This window comes from Carcharodon carcharias, chromosome 1, assembly GCF_017639515.1.
Source record: "Carcharodon carcharias isolate sCarCar2 chromosome 1, sCarCar2.pri, whole genome shotgun sequence".
Classification (NCBI taxonomy): Eukaryota; Metazoa; Chordata; class Chondrichthyes; order Lamniformes; family Lamnidae; genus Carcharodon; species Carcharodon carcharias.
Window position 1 is genome coordinate 165763125 of NC_054467.1, and position 21133 is coordinate 165784257.

Here is a 21133-nt window from a genome sequence, read left to right on the forward strand (position 1 = left end):
AGACAACTGAATGGCCTAGGTCATTTCAGAGGACAGTTAAGTATCAACCACCCTGCTGTGTGTCTGGTATCACTTGTAGACCAGACTGGGTAAGAACCCAGATTTTGTTTCCTAAAGGACATTAATTAAACTAATCCTGTAGTTATAAGATCTCCATTACTGGAGCTAGCTTTTTATTCCAGATTTTTTTAACTAACTAAATATAAATTCCCCAGCAGCCATGGTGGCATTTGAACTCGTCTCTGAATCATTAGTCCAGACCTTTGGATTACTAGCCCAGTAACATAACGGCCATGCTACTGTTTGCAGTTTGCTTTTATGTGTCTCTGACAATGTGCACTGTTAAAAGATTGCCACTTTATTGTGAGTGTAAAATGTCCATGTTAAGATTAAGTAATTCCAGATGGTTTATTTGTTTTACCTTCTGTATTGCTTTGCTAATCTAACCATTTTTTCTGCTGCTACAGTTTTGAGTAATTTACTAGACTGTTTTATACACATTACACTGATGGGCAAATCCTAGTCTAACAGACAACCATAATAATACACACATTTCTGCCTCTGACAGTATTGAAGCTTTATGTAAATAAATAGCTGATTGACTAACCATAGAGTTAATTGCAGACAGCTGTAGGTTCGGGAATTAGTCAGATTCTGCACCTCCTTATGTAATGGATTCTCACATACTGACACAGTCACAAAGTTTTTCAATTTTTGCATAAAATGTTAATTTCAGTGAGATTTTAAAAACTTGGATATATTACGTTGGTGTGGAATACGCTCCCTCTATGTGCTACCTCGGCTGAGATATTCTGCTGTGTTTTAAGGATTAATTACTGTGAAAATCGTGAACAACTTCTAATATTGCAATTGTTGGTCTATTTTATTTGATGTCTTGCTCAAAGTGTTTAAAAAAAAAACTGAATTCTTGATACTGAATTTTTTTTGCTCATGGTTTGTCAAATTTAGACATGTTCAAAGACCTGTGACTTGATTCCATCTAAGTTTGTAAAAGATCACAGAGTTTGATATTACAATGGCATAATTTTTGCTACATTAAAACTAAATGTGTTTGCTAACCAACAAGTGGCACAATGTTGAATGTTCACTATCGTGTTTGTTTGTCACACTTACAAACCGACCTGGTGTAGCTGGTTTGAAGTATGTTATGTTAACCCACATCAGAATCTGAAATGGAAATAAAATAATTCTCAAAATTAATATCCTCATGAGAGATGAGGTAAACTGTAGTAAAAAGACAAACTAGCTGTACTGGTTTTGGGAAGGTGTATTAAAATACTAGAGCTGTTACAGGCTCATGTTTGGTTTAAATATTACTGCAGGTCCAAAATTAAAAATGTTTTCAAACCTGATCCAATAATACTGATAGTTGGGTTTAGGGATATCTGGTGTATCTTTCATTTGAATGATCCATTGACATGTCTTAAGGCACATCCTTGAGTTTTCTGAGATAGCTTGAAGAGTTTTGGGAGTATTGTCAATGAAGGTTTTATTGGGATTATTCTGTAATTCAAAGCTTATTTGATCATAATATCACTTTTCAGTTTACTTATGAAAAAGATCACAAACTTTTTAAAGCTTCCTTTGATAACACATGTAGAATTCACCATTTGCTACGTGAGCAAAACCATTAACATTTAACAATCTTACTGTTAGCTGACCATTAGTATATGTTTTACATGCACCAAGATGATATCATAGACATTGTTTACATAAATTTACCAATGATTTCCAGGCTGTAGGCTTGAAGAGCTCTACCTAAGAGAATAGGATCCAATGGAATATCAAACTTTCTTTCATAAAACTAAGAAAAACAAGTCAATAATGTGTAAAGGTCCAATGGGCAGCAACATTCATTCCCTGGGAATTCCACCTCGCCCAACCGGGAATTCCACCTCGCCCAGCTGGGAATCCCAACTCGCCCAGCAGAAATCCAACTTTTAAGTGTTCCCAAATACATTTGACTTAGTTTACCTGATAGATATTCCTTTTCATAGGTAACTTTTATTTTTAATGTCTATTTTAAATTTACTTTTTAACTAATACAAATTTATTCCCATTGATACCATTATCTTGGCTTTGAGTAATATTCTCGATTCAGCTTATCTGTATCACCTAATACTTGATATATCTCGATGATGCTCTTTAAGAATGTACTCTCTGGACTATAGAAATTGAGTGGGGTGAATTTTAACTTGGACTGCCGAGCATAATTGGATAGTACCAGCCAAAAATGGTGTGTGCAAGATGTGCGGGTGCCACCATCCTCAAAGGAGTTGTCTTGGTGGTTGGACTGTCCATTTGTTTTGGGTGATATGTGTTTTTAATGCATAAATTGGGGTCCTAAGGCCTTCATGGAACTGTGAAATTTTGATTAATAACTCGGCAGGATATGCTCTGACCAGTTGTATGGTGAGGGGGGTTGTGGAAGGAAGGGAGGGTCTGGGGGAACAGTAGAAAAGGCATCAAAAAGGTAAGTTTAAAAATATTTTTGTGGGGCAAGGTGTGCCTCTCTGGACCACCCTAGAATATGAGCCACTGACACCCCAGCTCCCACTCTGCCAATTAGAATGGACCAGGCATCCTGCACATGCACTATTCCTGATAGTTCAATACTACCCTAGCTTCCTTTTTTTTCCTTACAGCTCATCCTTAAGCCTTGGCATAATTCGTGTTGCTGTTCTGAGCAACTTTTTTGATGCATGTCTCATTTGAAGTGCAATGGCCAAAGCTGTACGTAGCACTCCGTGTGCTCTGCCAACATCTGTGGATTTATACTTCATTTATTCTGGCTATGTACCCAACATTCTATTGGGTTTCCCCACATCATATTGACACTGCAAGCAATTAGTCCGCTTTTACGTACAGATTTCTAAGTCTTCCTGTTTTACTTCTGTTCTCTTTGTGTAACTAGGTCGCTATTTTTTAACTTAATGCACAGTAACTTACACTTGGCAGTATTAAATTTCATTTTGCTATTTTCTTTCTAATTTCATAACTTATCCAAATCTTTATGGGCAGAATCTTCTGTTTGGTGCGCGGGGGCCAGGCCACGCATGCCGACATGTAAACTGACGAATGGTGATGTCGCACGTCATTCTGATCTTCCATTCGGCGGGCGCGCACCGGAGTCGGCTGTGCGCCCGCTGCACTATCAAAGGCCTGTTAAGGCTGTTAATGAACTAATTAAAGCAATTGTCAGGGCTGCCCGTCCAGCCTTAAGGATGGCAGGCAGGTGACGAGCCCAGGTGGCCTTTGCATTTCTCATAAAATCTCATCCATGGGCGGGATGAGGTTTCATGAAGGATTGATTAATTGAATAAAAATTTTAATGAAAATTAATAATTATGTCCCAGCTCATGTGACACTGTCACATGAGGGGACATGTCTGAATAATTTTTTTTTTATTTTTACACTGAATTTAATCTCCCTAAGGCACGGATCTGCCTCAAGCAGAGTCCTGCACTCTTTCGCGCACATGCACGAAAGAGCGCAGGCCCCGACTCTCCCTCTTCTCGCATGTACAGGGAGCGCTGAGCATTACTGGGCGCATGTCACGCTGGGCCCACCCACGTAAAATGGCAACAGGCAGCCGATTGCAGGCGGTGATCAGCTCCACGCCTGCTCCCAACCGGCCCGCCCGACAGGGAGAAAATTCTCCCCTATGAAAATTATTAATCTGCTGCATCAATTCGTTATTTTTTAACCTTGTCAATACATACTCAATTTAGTGATTACTGAAATTATAAGTCATGAGACAAACCACAGATAAGCAGAAATAATAATGGACTGCCATTATGCACACACTTCTCACCAACCCTTTTGTTCTTCTAACAATCCTGCATTTTAGGAGTGGGGCTCCTTTTCTATAGCAGCTGATCTTCTGTGTGTGACAGCAAAACTACAGCCCTCAATGTATTGTCTGTTTACATTTCACTGGCCTGTTTATTTAATGAAATGTTGCATCTTGGGGAAACTTAGGTTTGAGTTATTTTCGGGGATATGTTTTGGAACTTTTGTGCCTGGACTTTAGTATATAAAAAAATAAGCAAACATGCAGATAGTTTTAATCTTTGAATAAAATGAAGTTTTTCCTACTAGACTATCGAAAATGCTAAAATTGATGATTAAGGGAACATGGTGAAGGGGAAGTGATGGGGTAGGGATGGGGGCAGGGTGGAGCAGGGGTTGGGTGTGGTTACAGTGCAAACACTTCAATTTTATTCAACAAATGCCAAACAATTGACGATGAATTACATTTTTCAATTGATGCTTGATTCCACTGACACAAAATTCGAATATTCATGAATCACTACAATTTTCAGCAATCTTTGCAGTAGTCATCTCTTTTTAATGATGTTGTTAAAAGGGGCATGCCTTGTTTTTCCATTCTCCCATAGGGCTGTATTTTGGCTTTAAAGCAAGAATTTCCTTCTATGTACTAATGTGTCGCTGCTGTTTCCCAAAATGGGCCTCTCTTGTTCTCAGGCTTACAGATGCCTTATTTAGGTTTGCTTCTGTGGTATGTGAAGCCAAAGATTAATGTTTGCTAACCAATGTCAAATGTCTCATTCAGAACTGTTACAATATGCATTAATTTGCAAATAATAGAATCTTACATATAGTTGAATGTAATTTTATTTAGCTTTAAACAAGTTATATATGAAGTATCTAAGCTGACCTTTGATTAGCACTGCTTTTTAAAGGCAAATAGAACAATTGTATTACTTTGTTGAATAGATGCCACATAGTGAAATAGATGTTCCAATACTCAAAAGGAGGAGTTTTATGGCAGAGGGATTTTACGTTCCCTCGGAGTCAATGGAGTTTAGGGTGGCTCACCGCATTTTCCCCACCGCGGTGAGACCGTAAAATCCCGGCCAAAGACTTGTTGATTTTGTGAATATATAATACAAAAGTAAAATGGAGCCAGGCACAGGAATTGTTTCTGCAGCCCTTTTTACTTCCTTGTGAAGACAGCTTATGCTCCTGTTGTGATGGCTGGTTTTAGACAGACTGGGTCCTGTACATTCCAAATATGACATGTATACACTGATCCATGTTTTTTGGCATGTATGTCTCTACAGCTGATGAAATGGAATACTTGAAGAAAAAGATATTTGGACATTTGTGCTGCTGAGAACCACTCAAATAGCTTAGTTTTTGTTGGCAGTTCATTTGAAAAGAGAGGCTAGTTCTGTATTTTACCGAAATATACCAAATTGCTCTGAAAATGAGTGTTTGATGTAGTAATATATTAGCATTATCTTCTTTTATTGTTTTGGATATGTTTTACTGCTAAGATGTGCTTGTCCAAACCATTAAAATAGCAACAAGCTAGGAACCTTTTAGTTAAATGGAGCATGCCTTCATGTTGTTTGGTGTGATAGCGACAAAAATTAAATTTAAATCTATGTGTGTAAATGTTATTGTTAAATGTTAATTTTAGTGTGCTGTTTGGATATTTGTATAAAGTTTGTTATTTAAAAAACATGTTTTCAATTTTTGTTGAAGGAAACATTTTGTATCACGTAGCAATTACTAGGTACTGAGTTTAACACTTGTTGGCTGTGGTAATAGGAAATCACTGAAAATATGGTAACATGGCAGACTCCACATAATTTTTGTGTGGAAGTGACAGGGTTTGTGGATTGATTGACATGTTTCAGTAAAACGAGAAAAGGAAAAACTTGCATTTATGCAGCGCTTATCATGACCTCTGCATGTCTCAAAGCACTATACAGCCAATGAAGTACCTCTTGAAGTATAATCACTGTTGTAATGTAGTAATACATCAAAAGTTAATTTGAAAAGCTTTACTTGTGCACTGTTTTTCAAAATACTCTCTCTTTTCAAATAATTTAAACAGGGAGAGTAAGGCTGCAAAGGGACTTTTATATCAGATACTGAGAGCTGAATACTGCAGAAAGCTTAGAGGCATATGGAAAGCACAAGGATGACATTGAAAAGGGAATTTGGAAAGCAAAGAGAGGGTATTTAAAAAGTATTGTCAAGTAAAAACAAGAAAAACACAAAGATATTTTCTAAATATATTTTTAAAAGACTCAATTATATAGCGCCTTTCATGAGCACCCGACATCTCCAAGCACTTTGCAGCTAATAAAGTACTTCTGAAGTGCAGCCAGTGTCATAATGCAGGAAATGCGACAGCCAATTTCTGCACAGCAAACTCCCACAAACAGCAATGTGATAATGGTCAGCTAACCTGACTTTGTGACTTTGATTGAGGGCTAATTATTGTTCAGGACAGTGGGTAGAACTCCCCTGCTGTTCTTTGAAATAAAGCCCTGAGAACTTATATGCCCACATGAAAGGGCATACAGGGCCTTGTTTATAATGTCTACAGCAGTCCTTCGGTGCTGCACTGGAATGTCAACCTGGACATTTGTGCTCAAGCCCTGGAGTGGGACTTAAACCCACAACCTTCTGACTCAGTTGAGAGTGCTACCGACTGAGCTATGGTTGACACCGAGAGCATAAAAAATAAGAGGATAATTAAGGAAAGAGTAGTACCTATTTGATATCAAAAAGGTTAAAGTTAGAAGACATTGGGATGTGGCTTAATTGCGTTTGGTTTTACATAAGCAAGCGATGAGTTACGAAGCAAGAATGTGAAGTAGTGAATGCGATTAGTGTAGTGAGGAAAAGAGTATTAAGGGGTATTTGAAGGTCGCTGGATTAAAGCAGCTCCAACAGCATTCAAGAAGCTGGACACCATCCAGGACAAAGCAGCTTGCTTGATCGGCACCCCATCCACAAACCTTCATTCTTTCCACCAACACAAGTAGCAGCAATGTGTACCATCTACAAGATGCACTGCAGTAATTCATCAAGCCTCCTTGGATAGCGTCTTCCAAACCCACGACCACTACTATTTAGAAGGTCAAGGGCAGCAGACACATGGGAACACCACCACCTGGAAGTTCCCCTCCAAGTCACTCACCATCCTGACTTGGAAATTTATTGCCGTCCCTTCACTGCCAATGGGTCAAAATCCTGGAACCCCTTCCCTAACAGCACTGTGGGTGTACCTACACCACATGGACTGCAGTGGTTCAAGAAGGCAAATCAACACCATCACCTCAAGGGCAATTAGGAATGGACAATAAATGTTGGCCTAGCCAGCGACACCCAGATCCCACGAATACATTAAAAAAAAGCTAAATCACCAGGAGATTAAATGTATTCCAGGCTGTTAAGAGAAATAAGGGAAGAAATAGTGGAAGCGCTGACCATTATACTCTGGCTACAGGCATGGTGTTGGAGGACCTATTGTTTAAAAAGGGATAAATGGATAAACCAAACAACTACAGGCTAGTCACCCTAACCTTGTTGATGGACAAATTATTGGAAAAAAATTCTCAGGAACTATATTAGTCGTCATTTAGAAAGTTGTTAATTAGTCAAGAATAGTCAGTATGGATTTGTTAAGGGAAGGTAGTGTCTGACTAATTTAATTGAATTTTTTGAGGCATTAACGGAAGGGTTACTGAGGGTCATGTTTGAAGTAGTCTGCTTGGATTTTTAATAAGTTTTTTGACAAAGTTCCACATGGCAGGCTGGTCAGAAAGGTAAAAGCTCATGGGATCCAAGGGCAATTGACAAGTTAGATCCAAAACTTGCTCAGTGGCAGGAAACAAAGGATAACGGTCGACAGGTTATTTTGTGACTGGAAGGCTATATCCAATAGGGTTCCGCAGGGCTCAGTGCTGGGCCCCTTGTTTTTTGTGGTATATATCAATTATTTAGACTTGAATGTAGGGAGCATGATTAAAAAGTGTGCAATTGTTATGAAAATGGACTCTGTGATTAATAATGGAGAAGAAAATTATGGATTGTAGGTAGATATCTGTGGACTAGTCAGGTATGCAGAAAAGTGGCAAAATGAAATTCAATCTGAAGAAGTGCGAGATAATACCTTCATAGAAGTCAAACAAGGCAAGGGAACACAATACGTGGTCGGATACCGAGAAATATAAAGGAGCAGAGTAACCTGGAATGTATGTCCACAGATCTCTGAAGGTAGTAATGGTGGTTAGGAAGGTATATGGGATATTTTGCTTTATTAGCCATGGCATAGACTGTTTAAGAGCAGGGAGGTTATACTAGAACTGTATGAGACGGTGGTTAGACAACAGCTGCATATGTTTCGGGTCACAGAAGTACAGGGATGAAGTGATCACACTCATGACGGTACAGACTAGATTTACCAGGAGTGGAGAATTTTAGTTATGAGGTAAAGAATGGATAGGCTAAGGTTGTTTTCTTTGAAAAAGAGGAGGCTGAGGGGGGATATAATTGAGGTGTATAAAATTATGAGGGACTTAGAATGAAAAAGAAGGATCTATTTCCATTGTCTGAGACACCAATAAGCAGGAAGCATGAATTTAAAGTAAATGGCACAAAGCTTCAAGGGAAGTTGAGGAGAAAGCTTTTCATCCAGAACATGACGGAGCTCTGGAACTCTACGAAAGACTGGCACAGACAGACATGGCATTTATAAAGTACTTTGATATGCACTTGGAATGCTGTAACCTACAAAGCTACAAGAGTTGGAAAGTAGGATTATTCAACAAACACAGACCTACTGGGTCGAACGGCCTCCTTCCCTGCTGTAGATTTGTGATCCTCTGTAACAGTGATCCCCTGATGTTCAATGTTCTAATTTTAATAATACTAGCAGCATTGTGGTCCTGACTACCAAGAGATTTATCAGAAACATGGATATATATTGTGTATGATTTTACATTATTATGAAATTGGAAAATGCAGGAAATATTCCATCAGAGCTTGTGCCAATTCAGTGTTAAGCTGAATTGTTGTCTGAATGGAGTGCATCTTGTCTTATAGAGGATGATTGAGACATCTTTGCATATGTACACAAAATCAGAATTCTTGATCCTTTCTAAAATACTGAAAACGTTGAATACCTAGGTTTATATATTTTCAGTTACACACGCATCCCCCATTTAAAATGCATCCTAATAGCATGTTTTTGTTTCAGCACGGTTTGTAAGTTAGGGAACATACGCAAATAGTGCTGCTGATCTTGACCTCCATTTTTGTTTTAACATGGTTACTGCGCATGTGTCAAGAACCATATTGTAACTGCACGTACTTGGTCTTTTTTTAAATACTTCCCACCGCTTCACTTGCCGCCTCTCCCAGTCCCCTCGCTGCTTCCCACTCGTCTCTCCCAATCCCCTCATTGCTTCCCTCTTCTGACATCCTTACTCCTTCCCACTTACCAATCATCGCCTGACCTTTTTACTATCTCCCGCTCACCAATCATCTCCTTACTCCCTCGATGCTTCCCTCCCACAATCCCCTTGCTGGTTCCTGCTTGCCACCTCACTTAACCACCTCCCCCCCAAAGCCCTTGCTGTATCTGAGGGCAGTGAGAGGGAAGCAGTGAGGGGGTCAGGTGAAGAAAGCAGTGAATGAGTCAGGGGTGGGGGTGCAGCGAGTGGGAGGCGAGTAGTAAGTAGAAAGATGATTTTTAGGCCAGTTAAGTTCAAGGCAACTAATAGGTTTTTAATGTAAAAATCACAGGTCAGGAATGTAACCCACCCTTATTACATACTTTCTATTAGAGAGCTTCTTTCTGTTCAGCACGGTTTCATGTAGCATTCTATTTTTTTTAGGAATGCAGGAATGTAAAATGAGGGGTAGCTGTATTTTGTTTTCAGGCCAGATATAAACTCTGACACTAAAACTGTCAAAATTGATCTGAAATGTTAATGAGTTATTATTTATCATGGCCAATAATCTCTGGATGAGAATATTTATAGAGGTTCTGAAATGGGTCTGTTTAAATTTGCAGGATTGATTACAACAACATCACGAAAACTAGATCGGGAACAGCAGGCAGAGCATATCCTTGAGGTGAGTGTAATTTGTTGGTTTTAATGATTTTCTCTAAACATAAATTATGGATGTTTATTATTATAGTTTTATTTAAATGTAAAAGAAGTAATGTTTCAGCTAATGGCTCATCTTAATCTGGTGTGTTTATATAAATGCGATTTTGGGATCTTTAGATTTGAAAACCTTTTTCATATTTGGAACACAAAACTCCCATTCTTCTCATGCACACCATGATATTAGGAGAAGTCTTTAGTTTTAAATGGAAGCTAAAAAAATTGATAGCTAGACTACAATAGATTTCTGAAGAGACCGTGAACGTGGGCCCCAATGCTGAAGAGTGGATGTATTACAAAAAAATCCTGTTGACTTTTTTCACTACAGCACATCTGTTTCACTTCGGGCTACTGAAAATGGCTACAAATAGGTCTTTGTTAAGGATGTTTATAGGAAATCTTCAAAACAACTAAAATATGAGTCAGAAAGTAAAGTGTTGTTTGAGTAAATACTTATGAGAGATTAGTATGTGACCAATATAAACCTTTACTCATCCTCGCCTTCCCAGTATATTGATATATTTTTTTACCACCTTTATTGCCTGACTTGCTGTGAAAAGCCAGTCTGACACTTGAGATTATTATGTAATGTGAATTTGATATAATGTGAACAGTTGGTTGACTGGCCTCACTAATGTTTATAGCAGTAATCAAGATGTAATTGAAATTTTTATATAACCCGCTTAGATAATTGTCATAAAATCCAAATTTAATTGTTGTCTGGAATTTACATTTCATATTCTGTTCAACAAGTACAGAGGTTCACGCTGGAATTTTAAAATTGTGAAGTGCTCTCAATTTTGTTTTCAATTATATAATTGCTTAGTGTAGATTTTAACCCAGATTATTTAGAACTAGGAAGAACAAGCATTCACTGAACTGTTCTGGTAACAATATACAGGAATCTGTTGTGAAAAATGAGACTTCATCTTTAAACATAGCTCTGGCACCATAATCTATATTTTGCAATACTTAGAACTTGTCCAAGCTTCATGTAAACTTGGTTTAAAGTAATCTTTCTTTCCAAATAATGAAACATAATGTACAGAGCATTGTAGACATCCTGTATTTGGCTACCAGCAATATGGAATATTATGAAAATGGGAGAGAATTTGTCCTTCGCATACTGCATTCTACATTTGTTTCTATAATTGTCACATATTTGACTGTGTGGTGGTACGTGTCACTTAGTCTGATTATTCTTTCAATGGAGTATTCGCTCAAGCACCAATTAATCTACTATTATGAGTTGTGAAATGTTTTCTTTTTGAGGCGGGCACGGACTGTAGAGCTACCCGAAGATAATGAGACTGCAGTTTATACATTGTTTATAAAAACACCTTCCCATCTTTCTGTTAAAGGAAGTCTCTAATGTTGCGATCACATCAGGAATATTGCTTAATTTTCATTTTCAGCTATTCCAAAAAAATTGCAATGCTGGGAAAAAGAGAGTGACATTTAAAAATATCAGTGATTACAAAGGGAGCCTTCAGTTTGAGGATTTCATGAAGTCATGTTGTTGCTTATGAATTGGTGACCTTGAAATTCAATGGTGTTTTTTCAGATTAAAATTGGCACCTAAGCATCAGGCATAACATGGGAGTGCTTATCCTCTACTAAAGTGTCAAAGACCATTGCTCTCTCTCCCTCCCTATTTGCTTCCTCCCGATCTCCAAGTAGGCTTGAGGTCTATTATCTGGTGCGCTTTCTGCTTACCTATTTTGGTGTAGAGATTATTCCTGCATCTAGTTTATACTGGCAGATCATGAGGAGAGATTGAGGAGACCGGGCTTATATTTGTGAGATTTTAGAGGAACTGAGGTGATCTTATTGAAGTATCCAAAATTCTTACAGGACTCGACAAAGTCCATGCAGGAAAGATGTTTCCCTGGCTGGGGTGTTCTAGAACCAGGCACACAGTCTCTGAATAAGGGGCAAGCCATTTAAGATTGAGAAGGAATTTCTTCACTGAGGGTGGTGAATTTTTGGAATTCTCTACCCCAGAGGGTTGTGGAGGCTCAGTTTTGGGGTATGACTGCACCCTATTTCAAGTGGCAGTGTGGCCAATGACATTTTACCAAGGGCCTTTCTAGAGCAGCCAGGATGTCCAATTAAGTCAGCCACCAGATCCTTTAACTATGCAAATGATGATGCAGCCAAAGAGAAGCTCAGGTAGTAAGTTTTAATTTATCTTTGAGCTCAGGAGCAGCAGGAGTGCTCCTCTGAGCTCCACAAAACAACCTTGACCACTGTGCAAACGGTCCACCAACCCCACCAAAAAATGGATTTCTCAAGGCCATTATTTTCAGCCCACAGCACATCACTGCCTTACAATAATGGGTTCTGTCCCTCGAAATGCAAGTGTCCCTTTAGCACTATTGAACATCCTGGCTATTGATAATTGTCCAGTGGTTGGAATCTACTCCTTTGGCTGGATTTTCTCTTTGGAGACAGGAAACAGGAGCCGGATTTGTTTTTGTGTCAGAAACACACCTCTTGTGGGAAACTGAGTTTCAGATTTTCAGATGAGCCCTTAACTGATAAGGAGACTTGTTTTCCTGTCCAGTTAAATCTAACAGAGGTGGATTTCAGTCATCAAGGCTTCCATCACTGAGGTTGCTGGTTGTCCTGAGGCTAAAGGGTTTGTGCTAAAGCCTACCACAGGGAAGCAAGATATCAAAGAGGAGCTGGAGACCTGGCACCCATGAGGCAGAGGAGGTCGTCATCCTCGAGTGTGGCAGGAGGGAGCCAACTCATTGTGCAGCAGGGGCAACTCTCTTCAGTCATGTCCCACTGCCTCCAATTTCTCCTCCCTCTTACCTCCTCCTCCTCCTCCTCCCCTGATGAGCTGTCCCCTTCCTGGGCCTCACCATCCTCAAGGTTTACACCTCTCAGGGCCATGTTACAGAGAATGGAGCAGAAAATTACAAAAGCTGAGGCCCATGCATGGCATCACCTGACCAGTCCAGGCACCAGACCAATGCCCTCTAAATGATGCCCCATCGTTTGTGATTCTAGTGTGTTGTTGGGGGTATCTGTAACGTGGGTGATGCATCAGTGTGCAGCCGCCTGTGAGATGCAGCAGAGGTCTGCACTGACTGGAGCATAGATATGTGACCATCTACCTCGAGGGTCACAGTCTCCATTGCCATTGATTCTCCGTCATCTACAGGACTTTTCGCCTCTGCCTGTTGATTCTGTGCTCAGGGTGGTGCCTCCTCTTTCTTTGTGTCTGTTGTCCCTCTCCTCTGCCCTTCTGCTTCTCATCAGTGGCCTCAATCTCTAAAGTTGCAGCACCTGTTTCCATCTGCAGCCACCTTGGTAGAGCCTAATACCGTGTCCACTGCTCCAATTCACAGGCTATGCTGAGAGGTTGACAGTCTCATGAACTTGCAAAGTTCTTAATGCTGACTTCTCCCCTGGCCAGTGATAGGCTGCTTCAACTTGAACTTCAAAGGGGTAAGCCCTTTGATCTTTGAAAAGCATTTTTACTTACCTTTTTAAACTCTTCATGCTTCCATCACTTTACCCAGATGTGGTCCTCACCTCCATGCAGCTGGTCTGACATGGACGGCTGCTAAACGTGGGCCCCCGCTAGGTGTATTGGAAAAGTTTTAAGAGGTGGGCATTTAATCAGCCCTTAATGATCTTAATTGCTGTGATAATAGGTGAGCACAGTTCAGAGGTTTGTGCTTTCCCCTGCCCTCAGGAAGATCATTCAGGCATTTTTTTTGACCTGCCTGCCACTGTTCCAGGTCAATTTGTGTTGGTTTATAAAAGGGATACTGGAATAAGACCTTTGCAGAATCTTTATTTAAGTTGAATTTTGTGAAAGATATCTACTTTACTGGAATGGAAGAAGACACTTGTTTGTAAATGATAAGTATTTTCTATCATATCTTGTTGGTTGAGAAAGTTATTATTTTGTTTAAAAGGGTCACTTGGTGCAGTAAGTACTTCTATTATTGTTGAATACCAAAGTGCATTATATTGATCTGGGTAATTTTACATTATGTTATGATTCTGGATGTTAAGTTTGGTTTGGCTGCTTTGGTTCTTTAGGTGAACATTTAAAACTTTTCAAACCTCATGGCTCTGATCATCATTATGTTCTTCTAATTATACATATGATAGCTATGGGAGTGATTTCAGAATGCCATATGAATGTGCATGATGAGACAGCAAATTAATTTACCTACCTAGAGCTTGTTTTCTTTGGCTTTGAATGACCAAGCTTCCATGTATGAGTCGTAATTAAGGTCATTCATTACTCCACAACAGTACAAATAATCCAGTACAGGGAGTGATAGATCAGAATATTGCTTTCAGGTCTTTTTCCTTTGGAACGTATAATTTAGACACATGTTCGTAAAACCTGTTTCCTGATGGATGACATTTTAGTAAATGCCAAGACATTTAAATGTTTTAGGGCTAGACAAAGTGAAGGGGCTTAGGACAGACATTTCAAAACATTTTTGGACAGGAGAGGTTTTGTTCTTGAAATTTTTAGTGTGTCTCAAGAGTTAAACTATTATTTTTGGGCTCATTTTTGTTTAGGATAGTTAACTAAATAAGGTTTCATAAACCCTTTCTACTAGCTGCTTCTATAAATGTATGTGCTTTCTAGTACACAATTTGCCTATAAGATTTAATTCCATTTTAATGCCCATTTTATCCATAACTACAATGCATCTCCTCCTTTTTCATGGTACAGCCTAGACTTGTAGCTTAACCATGGGAAGTTTAAAAACCATATTCTGGAAATCTGGAACTCATTCCCCAAAAAGTTGTGGATGCTGAGTCAAATGAAATGTTCAAGACTAGATTTTTGATGGGTAAGTGTATCGATGGATATGGAACAAAGGTTGCCAAATGGGGTCGAGTTGCAAATTGGGCATAATCTAACTGAATGGTGGGACAGGATTGAGGGGCTGTAAGGCCCACTCTTCATTTGCACTGTTGTTTTGAATGAATCTCATAGGGAACTGACCAAGCTCAGATTACAATTGCTGTAAAGGTACCCATTTGTCTTTTCAGCGCATACTGACTAGGTCTTTGTCAAGTTTGTCGTCTTACCTGGCTACAGATTGTGGATATCATTTTAATTATCAGTTGCTATTCAGCATGAAGTTGAATTGCTTCTTTTGTGTTTTGAGGCTTGTTTATTCATTCATGGACAATCTATTTTTACTTGGGCTGTGTTTTGTTGCGGTTAGCTGTCTTTTTCACAACAATTACTTTTGCCTGATAACATAATTTCAAGAAACAACCTAGTGTAGAGATTCTTTGTGTTAATGGGTAAGGTACTCTCTTTCACCTGGAAAATAACTGTTTGCGTTTTAATTTTTACTTAATGAAACTCTTTTACTGTTAATATTATACATTGTTGACTGTTACACACAATGTAACGGTTTGCAAAGTCAAATAGAACTGGATTAGTTTGAAATCCGATACGTGAAAGAATGATTCAGGAAATTTTGTACCTTCCGGGCAGCCTTTAGTAAGATGATGATGTAATTAGAATAGGAGCCAAATTGTGCACATCTATTAAGCATAATTAAACGTCCACTGACTAAATGTGGTCATATGCCTTTGTTTACTCATTAAATGGTTATTGACCAATATAAAATACATCGTGGTGGGTGGTATCTTTCCAGACTGTGATCACTTCATATAATGTGCTTGTGTGTCTGTTTTAGCTTGTTTCCTCCTGTTCAGTAAAATACTTGGCTGATTAATAAAACAAATAGAACATGTGGGTTGTGGGTCAGACAGAAGGATTAAAGGAGAAGAAAAATCATCCTCCCTTTTAGTGCAAATTAAAAGACTGTCCTCTGAATGCCTTTCGTCTGGGAATGAAAACAGTTTATACCTTTGGAGCTCCTGGGTGTTTGAATGTAGACTGCCCAGAAGCTGTGACATTTGGATTAAGTATGTACAGACTGGTCCGCAAATTTTTCAACTAAACTGAAATTAGATCCAAGAAATTCTCAGTGCAAAACATAATTCAACTTTATTGGTATTTTGTTTGCAATGAAAATGGAAAATACAGATTCATCAGGCCCTGAAAAGAGAGGGGACATTGTGGGCGGTGAACCTCCCATCTTGCATTGAGCCTTTGCTTAAAATGTTCACCTTTCTTCATTCAGATGCTTATAGATTTGTGTTTCAAATTCTCTTTGGGCAGACAAACTGGAAATAATACAAAGTTAAATAGTTGCTTTGAACAAAGATTTCTGATTTTAAAAAAATCACTTATTCTTCCAGTGTCATTTGCAGACAAAACTGCTGGTGTAAGTTACAGTTCTTATTTTAAAACTGTTGCAATAAATTATTGAAATACAAAAAAGATGCATATAAAATGCCATTTAATTAATACACATTTATGTCACAGAGTTCAGTCATTTCAATCAGCAGTATGCAGTAAGATTTAACATGTTTGTTTTATAATCTGAGATGTTGGCAGACAACCCGAAGCAGCTGCCTTTTGATATGAGCAAACCAACTACGTTATTTGAAATTCCAGCCTTTGCTAATTTTACTGAAGGAAAATTCATGTAAGCTTTTAAGCATGAACTCGACTTCCTAGCCATTGTAATTTGCCAGTAAAAATAATGAACGCTGGAACTTTCATTCCCTGTCTGCAGGGTGGGGTGGGGCAGGGGGCATGTTGGGTTGCAGGGGGAGGGGAGATGGATTTTCCTGCGTGGTGAATGTTGGGCAGGCACGAGGCAGAACAATAAACACCGACAAAAGCTTCAAATAATTTTTGTGGTTGGCCCAGCATTTTAATATGCCATGTGGCTGAGGTATGGACAAGGCAGCATATTGATGATGTGGGACAGATCCAGTAGCTCTTGAGCCAAATTGACACTTCTTATTAAAGGAGAAGTGGAGGCAGTTCCTGGGAAGGGTCAGGCTTATCAGGTGTCAAATTTTTTAGGGCTAGGAGAGCATTAATGCTCATCCAAGCCTCACAACTGGTGTTTCGCTTGGCTGCAAAGCAGCCTGAAAGGTACTGTGCAGGTTTATTTTTCTGTGATAAATAACACAACTGCGCATAAGATTTAAAGGCTAAGATAAAAGCAAAATACTGCGGATGCTGGAAATCTGAAGCAAAAACAAAAATTGCTGGCAAAACTCAGCAGGTCAGCAGAACAGTTCTGTAGAAGAGTCATACCGACTCGAAGCATTAACTCTGTCTTTCTCTCCACAGATGCTGCCAGACCTGCTAAGTTTTTCCAGCAATTTTTGTTTTTGTTTAAGATTTAAAGGCATCGCACATTGAAAAAATGGGGTGTGCACAACAACTAAACTTTGAAGGGAACATTGTTCATAAATGCAAATCTTTTCTTATAAGAATCAACAGAAAGCCTACCTGCCGTACTTTCAAGTGTACTCCAGTGGCCCCTTTAAGGGCAAATGGGTAGGCTGCACCCTGTAGAGCATGCACTCCTCCCATTGGTACTTGCAAATTGAGTTGGGATCCAATTGACACCATAACACCCTGTTTTAATGAGGTTTCTCCCTATTTTTAGTGGGAGCCTTGGTCACCTATCTGAAGGAAGGCAATGCAAAACAGTAGCAGGAATGGAGCACTCATTCTGCACCCTGATTTTTGAGCATTTGACCAGCCCATTCGCACCTAAAAACAGGGATGAAAATTGGGATCACTCAAGAAGCTTGAAACCGTCCAAGAGAAAGCAGTCCACTTGATTGGCACCCCATCCACCACTGTAAAAAAAAAATTGATGCTCCCCACCACTGCTGTACTATGGCTGCAGTATGTGCTGTCTACAAAATGCAGTGCAGCAACTCGCCAAGTCGTCTTCGGCAGTACCTTCCAAGCTGGAGACTTCTGTGGCCTCGAAGGATATGAACAGCAGGCACATGGAAGTACCACCACCTGCAAGTTCCCCTCAAAGTCACACACCAACCTGGCTTAGAACTGTATCACATTCCTTCATTGTCCCTTTATCAAAATCCACAAATTAAGCCCCTAACAACACTGTAGGTGTAGCTACACCAGACAGACAGCAGCAGCTCAAAAAGGGCTGTTCACCATGCCATGCCAATTCGGAATGAGCAATGAATCCTGGCCTTGCCAGCAACACCCACATCCCATTAATGAATTTTTAAAAAAGCTGTTAAGTTGTGATTGGGTACGCGAGGATGAACATTTTTTTTGCTGTCTGTAGTGAATGCAGTGAAGCTAAACTGGCCAAGAGACTAATGCCTCTTTTTTTAGAAGATATCTTCTTTCATGATAGTTTGTTGTTCAAGAACTAAAGTTTAATATTTGGAAAGGTTGAACATCACTTCTAATTATGAACTGGGTATACTTTTTACATATTTTAAAACTGAATTACATTGTTTGTTGATTTTGTTGCCCGCATCAAGGTAAGAGATGTCAATGTTGGGGCATGAACCACTTATTCATATTTTCATCTCCCAACATCAGCAAAAATGTCCAAGTCAGTCATGGTAAGGTCTTACACAATGTCAAACTCTCTTTAATATGCTTAATCATATGCACCCATTACAGCACTAGCAGGAATTTAGTTGCTTCCTACATAAACCGTCCTTGTGTCTATTTTGAGCATAATTAGCACGGATTAGTGAACAGTTTAATGCTGTGGATATTTGCCCACAAGAAAGTTGACTCAAACTGCTCAAACATATTTCACTTTCAGACCTGGGAAAGGTTTGACCTGAATTACTTTGCTTGGAATCGTACAGAGATCCTAAAGGTGAAAACGAATTGCTGAACCCAATCCCTTGACATATTTCTTAATCCCTTCAAAGAAATTTCCTGTCTGCTGATTTAAATAATTTAAAGCCCATTAAAACTTGAAATCCCACATGCCATCTATATGCCTTGTGTTAAAATTTAGAATGGGATTTTCCGGCCCTTCTCACTGCTCCTGCCGAAGTCAACGGAGATTTGAATGGCTCGCTGCATCCTCCACAGGAAACCCGCCATGGTGGGGCTGGAATACCCTGGCCTTAGTGTTTGTGTTCTGAGTAATCTTTCCTTTTTATATTTTTTCTAATATAAAATGCTGACCACTGCTGCAAGGTATTGAAATTACTAGTCTCAAATTGCTTAGACTTAGAATAAAGCAAAATAAGAAAAACATTTTATTTGGTCTAGCAATAAATACTGTTTATTTTGAACCGATGAACATGTTTCTTCCACTTCATGAGAAAAATGAATTCTAGTACTATATAAAGCTGGGTGACCTAAAATGCTAATGCTAATAATGTGTTTTTCATGCTGCTTTAACAGGTGACAATTACTGACAATGGCAGCATCCCAAAATCTACCATTGCTAGAGTTATAGTGAAGGTTTTGGATGAAAATGACAACAAACCTCAGTTCTTGCAAAAGTTCTATAAAATCAAACTTCCAGAGCGAATAAAACCAGAACGAGATAAATCAGTTAAGCGGGAACCCATCTTTAGAGTAATCGCTGCTGATAAAGATGAGGGCCCAAATGCAGAGATATCTTACAGTATTGAAGAGGGAGATGAACAAGGCAAGTTCTTCATTGAGCCTAAAACTGGCGTTGTCTCATCTAAGAAGTTTTCTGCAGCTGGGGAATATGATATTCTTACAGTGAGTATACATATATATGTGTATAAATATACATCTGTGTTTATGTTTGTTCATTGAGTTCAGATACATAAGCCCAAAAATTCAGGTAATTCCATTTATGGGCAGACAGGGGTGAAATTTTCCTTTGCTGCTCCTAAACACCCTGCACCTGAACAGTGAAGCCTATGACTCCCCCAGTATTTCACCTCCAATTTCATTTTAGTGCAACTGGCCATAATACTGTGCCAGCGAAGAGGAGTGCAAATTCGAGGTGCTGAAGTGTGTTGGCGGCACAATGTGGCTTGGCCTTGCTATTAGAATCAGGTTATGGGCACATGGGGAACAATGACGATTAGGGTACGGCGGGCGGGGGGAATGGTGGCAAAGCACACACTGCTAAGGGAGAGTGAGGAGGAGGGTTGGCTATCAGCTCCTTTAATGTGCCTTTGGAAGAATCTTGGTTCTGCATTCAGGTAAGTTATTTAACTTTTTTGGTTGGGCCTGGTGGGTGATTGCTATGCCTAATTTCCTGGCTCTGGCTGCCTCAGAGTAAACTAATCATGGGGCAGGATTTTGCCCTCAGTGGGGGTGGGCAGGAGCCAGCCGCCACCTGTGATCAGCTCCATATGACGATTTCACACGAGAGGGCCAATTAAGGCCCGCCCTGTGCAGATTGTGAGTGGCAGTGCTGAGTGCTGCCTTTGCAGGTGGGGGGGAGGAGGGAGAGCCAGGCCTAACGCGCAGTTTGTGCATGCGTGAGGAAGAGCACTTCAATCTCCCTAAGGCACAGAGCTGCTCCAGGGAGATTGAAACGCTGGGTAAAAAAAAAAGAATAAAAATTTAATAAACATGTTATCTCATGTGACTCTGTCACATGAGCTGGGGCATGTTTTAAAATCAAAAATAAAGTTTTTATTTAATTTTTATTTGCTTTAGGAAACCTTATCCCGCTCGTGGATAAGGTTTCATAAAAAATATAAAAGCCACTTGGTCTTTTCGCCTGTCCGCCAACCATAAGGTTGAACAGGCAGCGTAAATTTGGATTTAATTAGATTGTTAATGGCCTTAATAGGCCTTTTAATTATTGGCGAGTGCACAACTGTCTCCGGCGCACGCCGGCCGAACGAAATATCGTAAGACTGCGCGATGACGTTGGGATGCATGTCCAACTTCATCACGCGTCATTTTGTGCTCGGGCATGTCGGGCATACGCCGAGCGTAATATTCTGCTCATGGAGAAGTGCCCTCAAACAAGCATATGCAGCAGGGATATAATGTCTGTTTCAAGTGCAGATAAAGAACACGTATTTTGTCCTTATCAATATGATGGACAATGCATTTCCAGCTGACAATGTGTATATGCTGCCTGGCTACCATACTTGGGGCCTTGGTAGTTCATGGATTTTGCACAAAGACAGGTCCTCTTCTCATTTCTCCAGGCCTTGCTGTCCTCCAATTTCCTCTTCAGTTGCTGTAAGAGCCTTCCATTTTCAATTTGTGTGACTAGGGGAAAGAATACATGAGATGTTTTCTCATTGCCTTCCTCATGTGCCCTTAAAGGAAAAACATGCCC

General features: G+C 39.6%; 1 protein-coding gene across 5 annotated transcripts in view; it reads left to right on the plus strand.

The window, feature by feature from the left end:
• The window catches only part of fat1a (FAT atypical cadherin 1a), a 209034-nt gene that overhangs the window by 106709 nt on the left and 81192 nt on the right, over positions 1-21133 (plus strand). For all 5 annotated transcript variants that reach the window (XM_041204004.1, XM_041203908.1, XM_041204098.1 and 2 more), the window contains exons 4-5: positions 9866-9927; positions 19252-19581. In XM_041204004.1, the coding sequence (XP_041059938.1) occupies positions 9866-9927; positions 19252-19581 (392 nt within the window). The remainder of the gene's footprint in view (positions 1-9865; positions 9928-19251; positions 19582-21133) is intronic.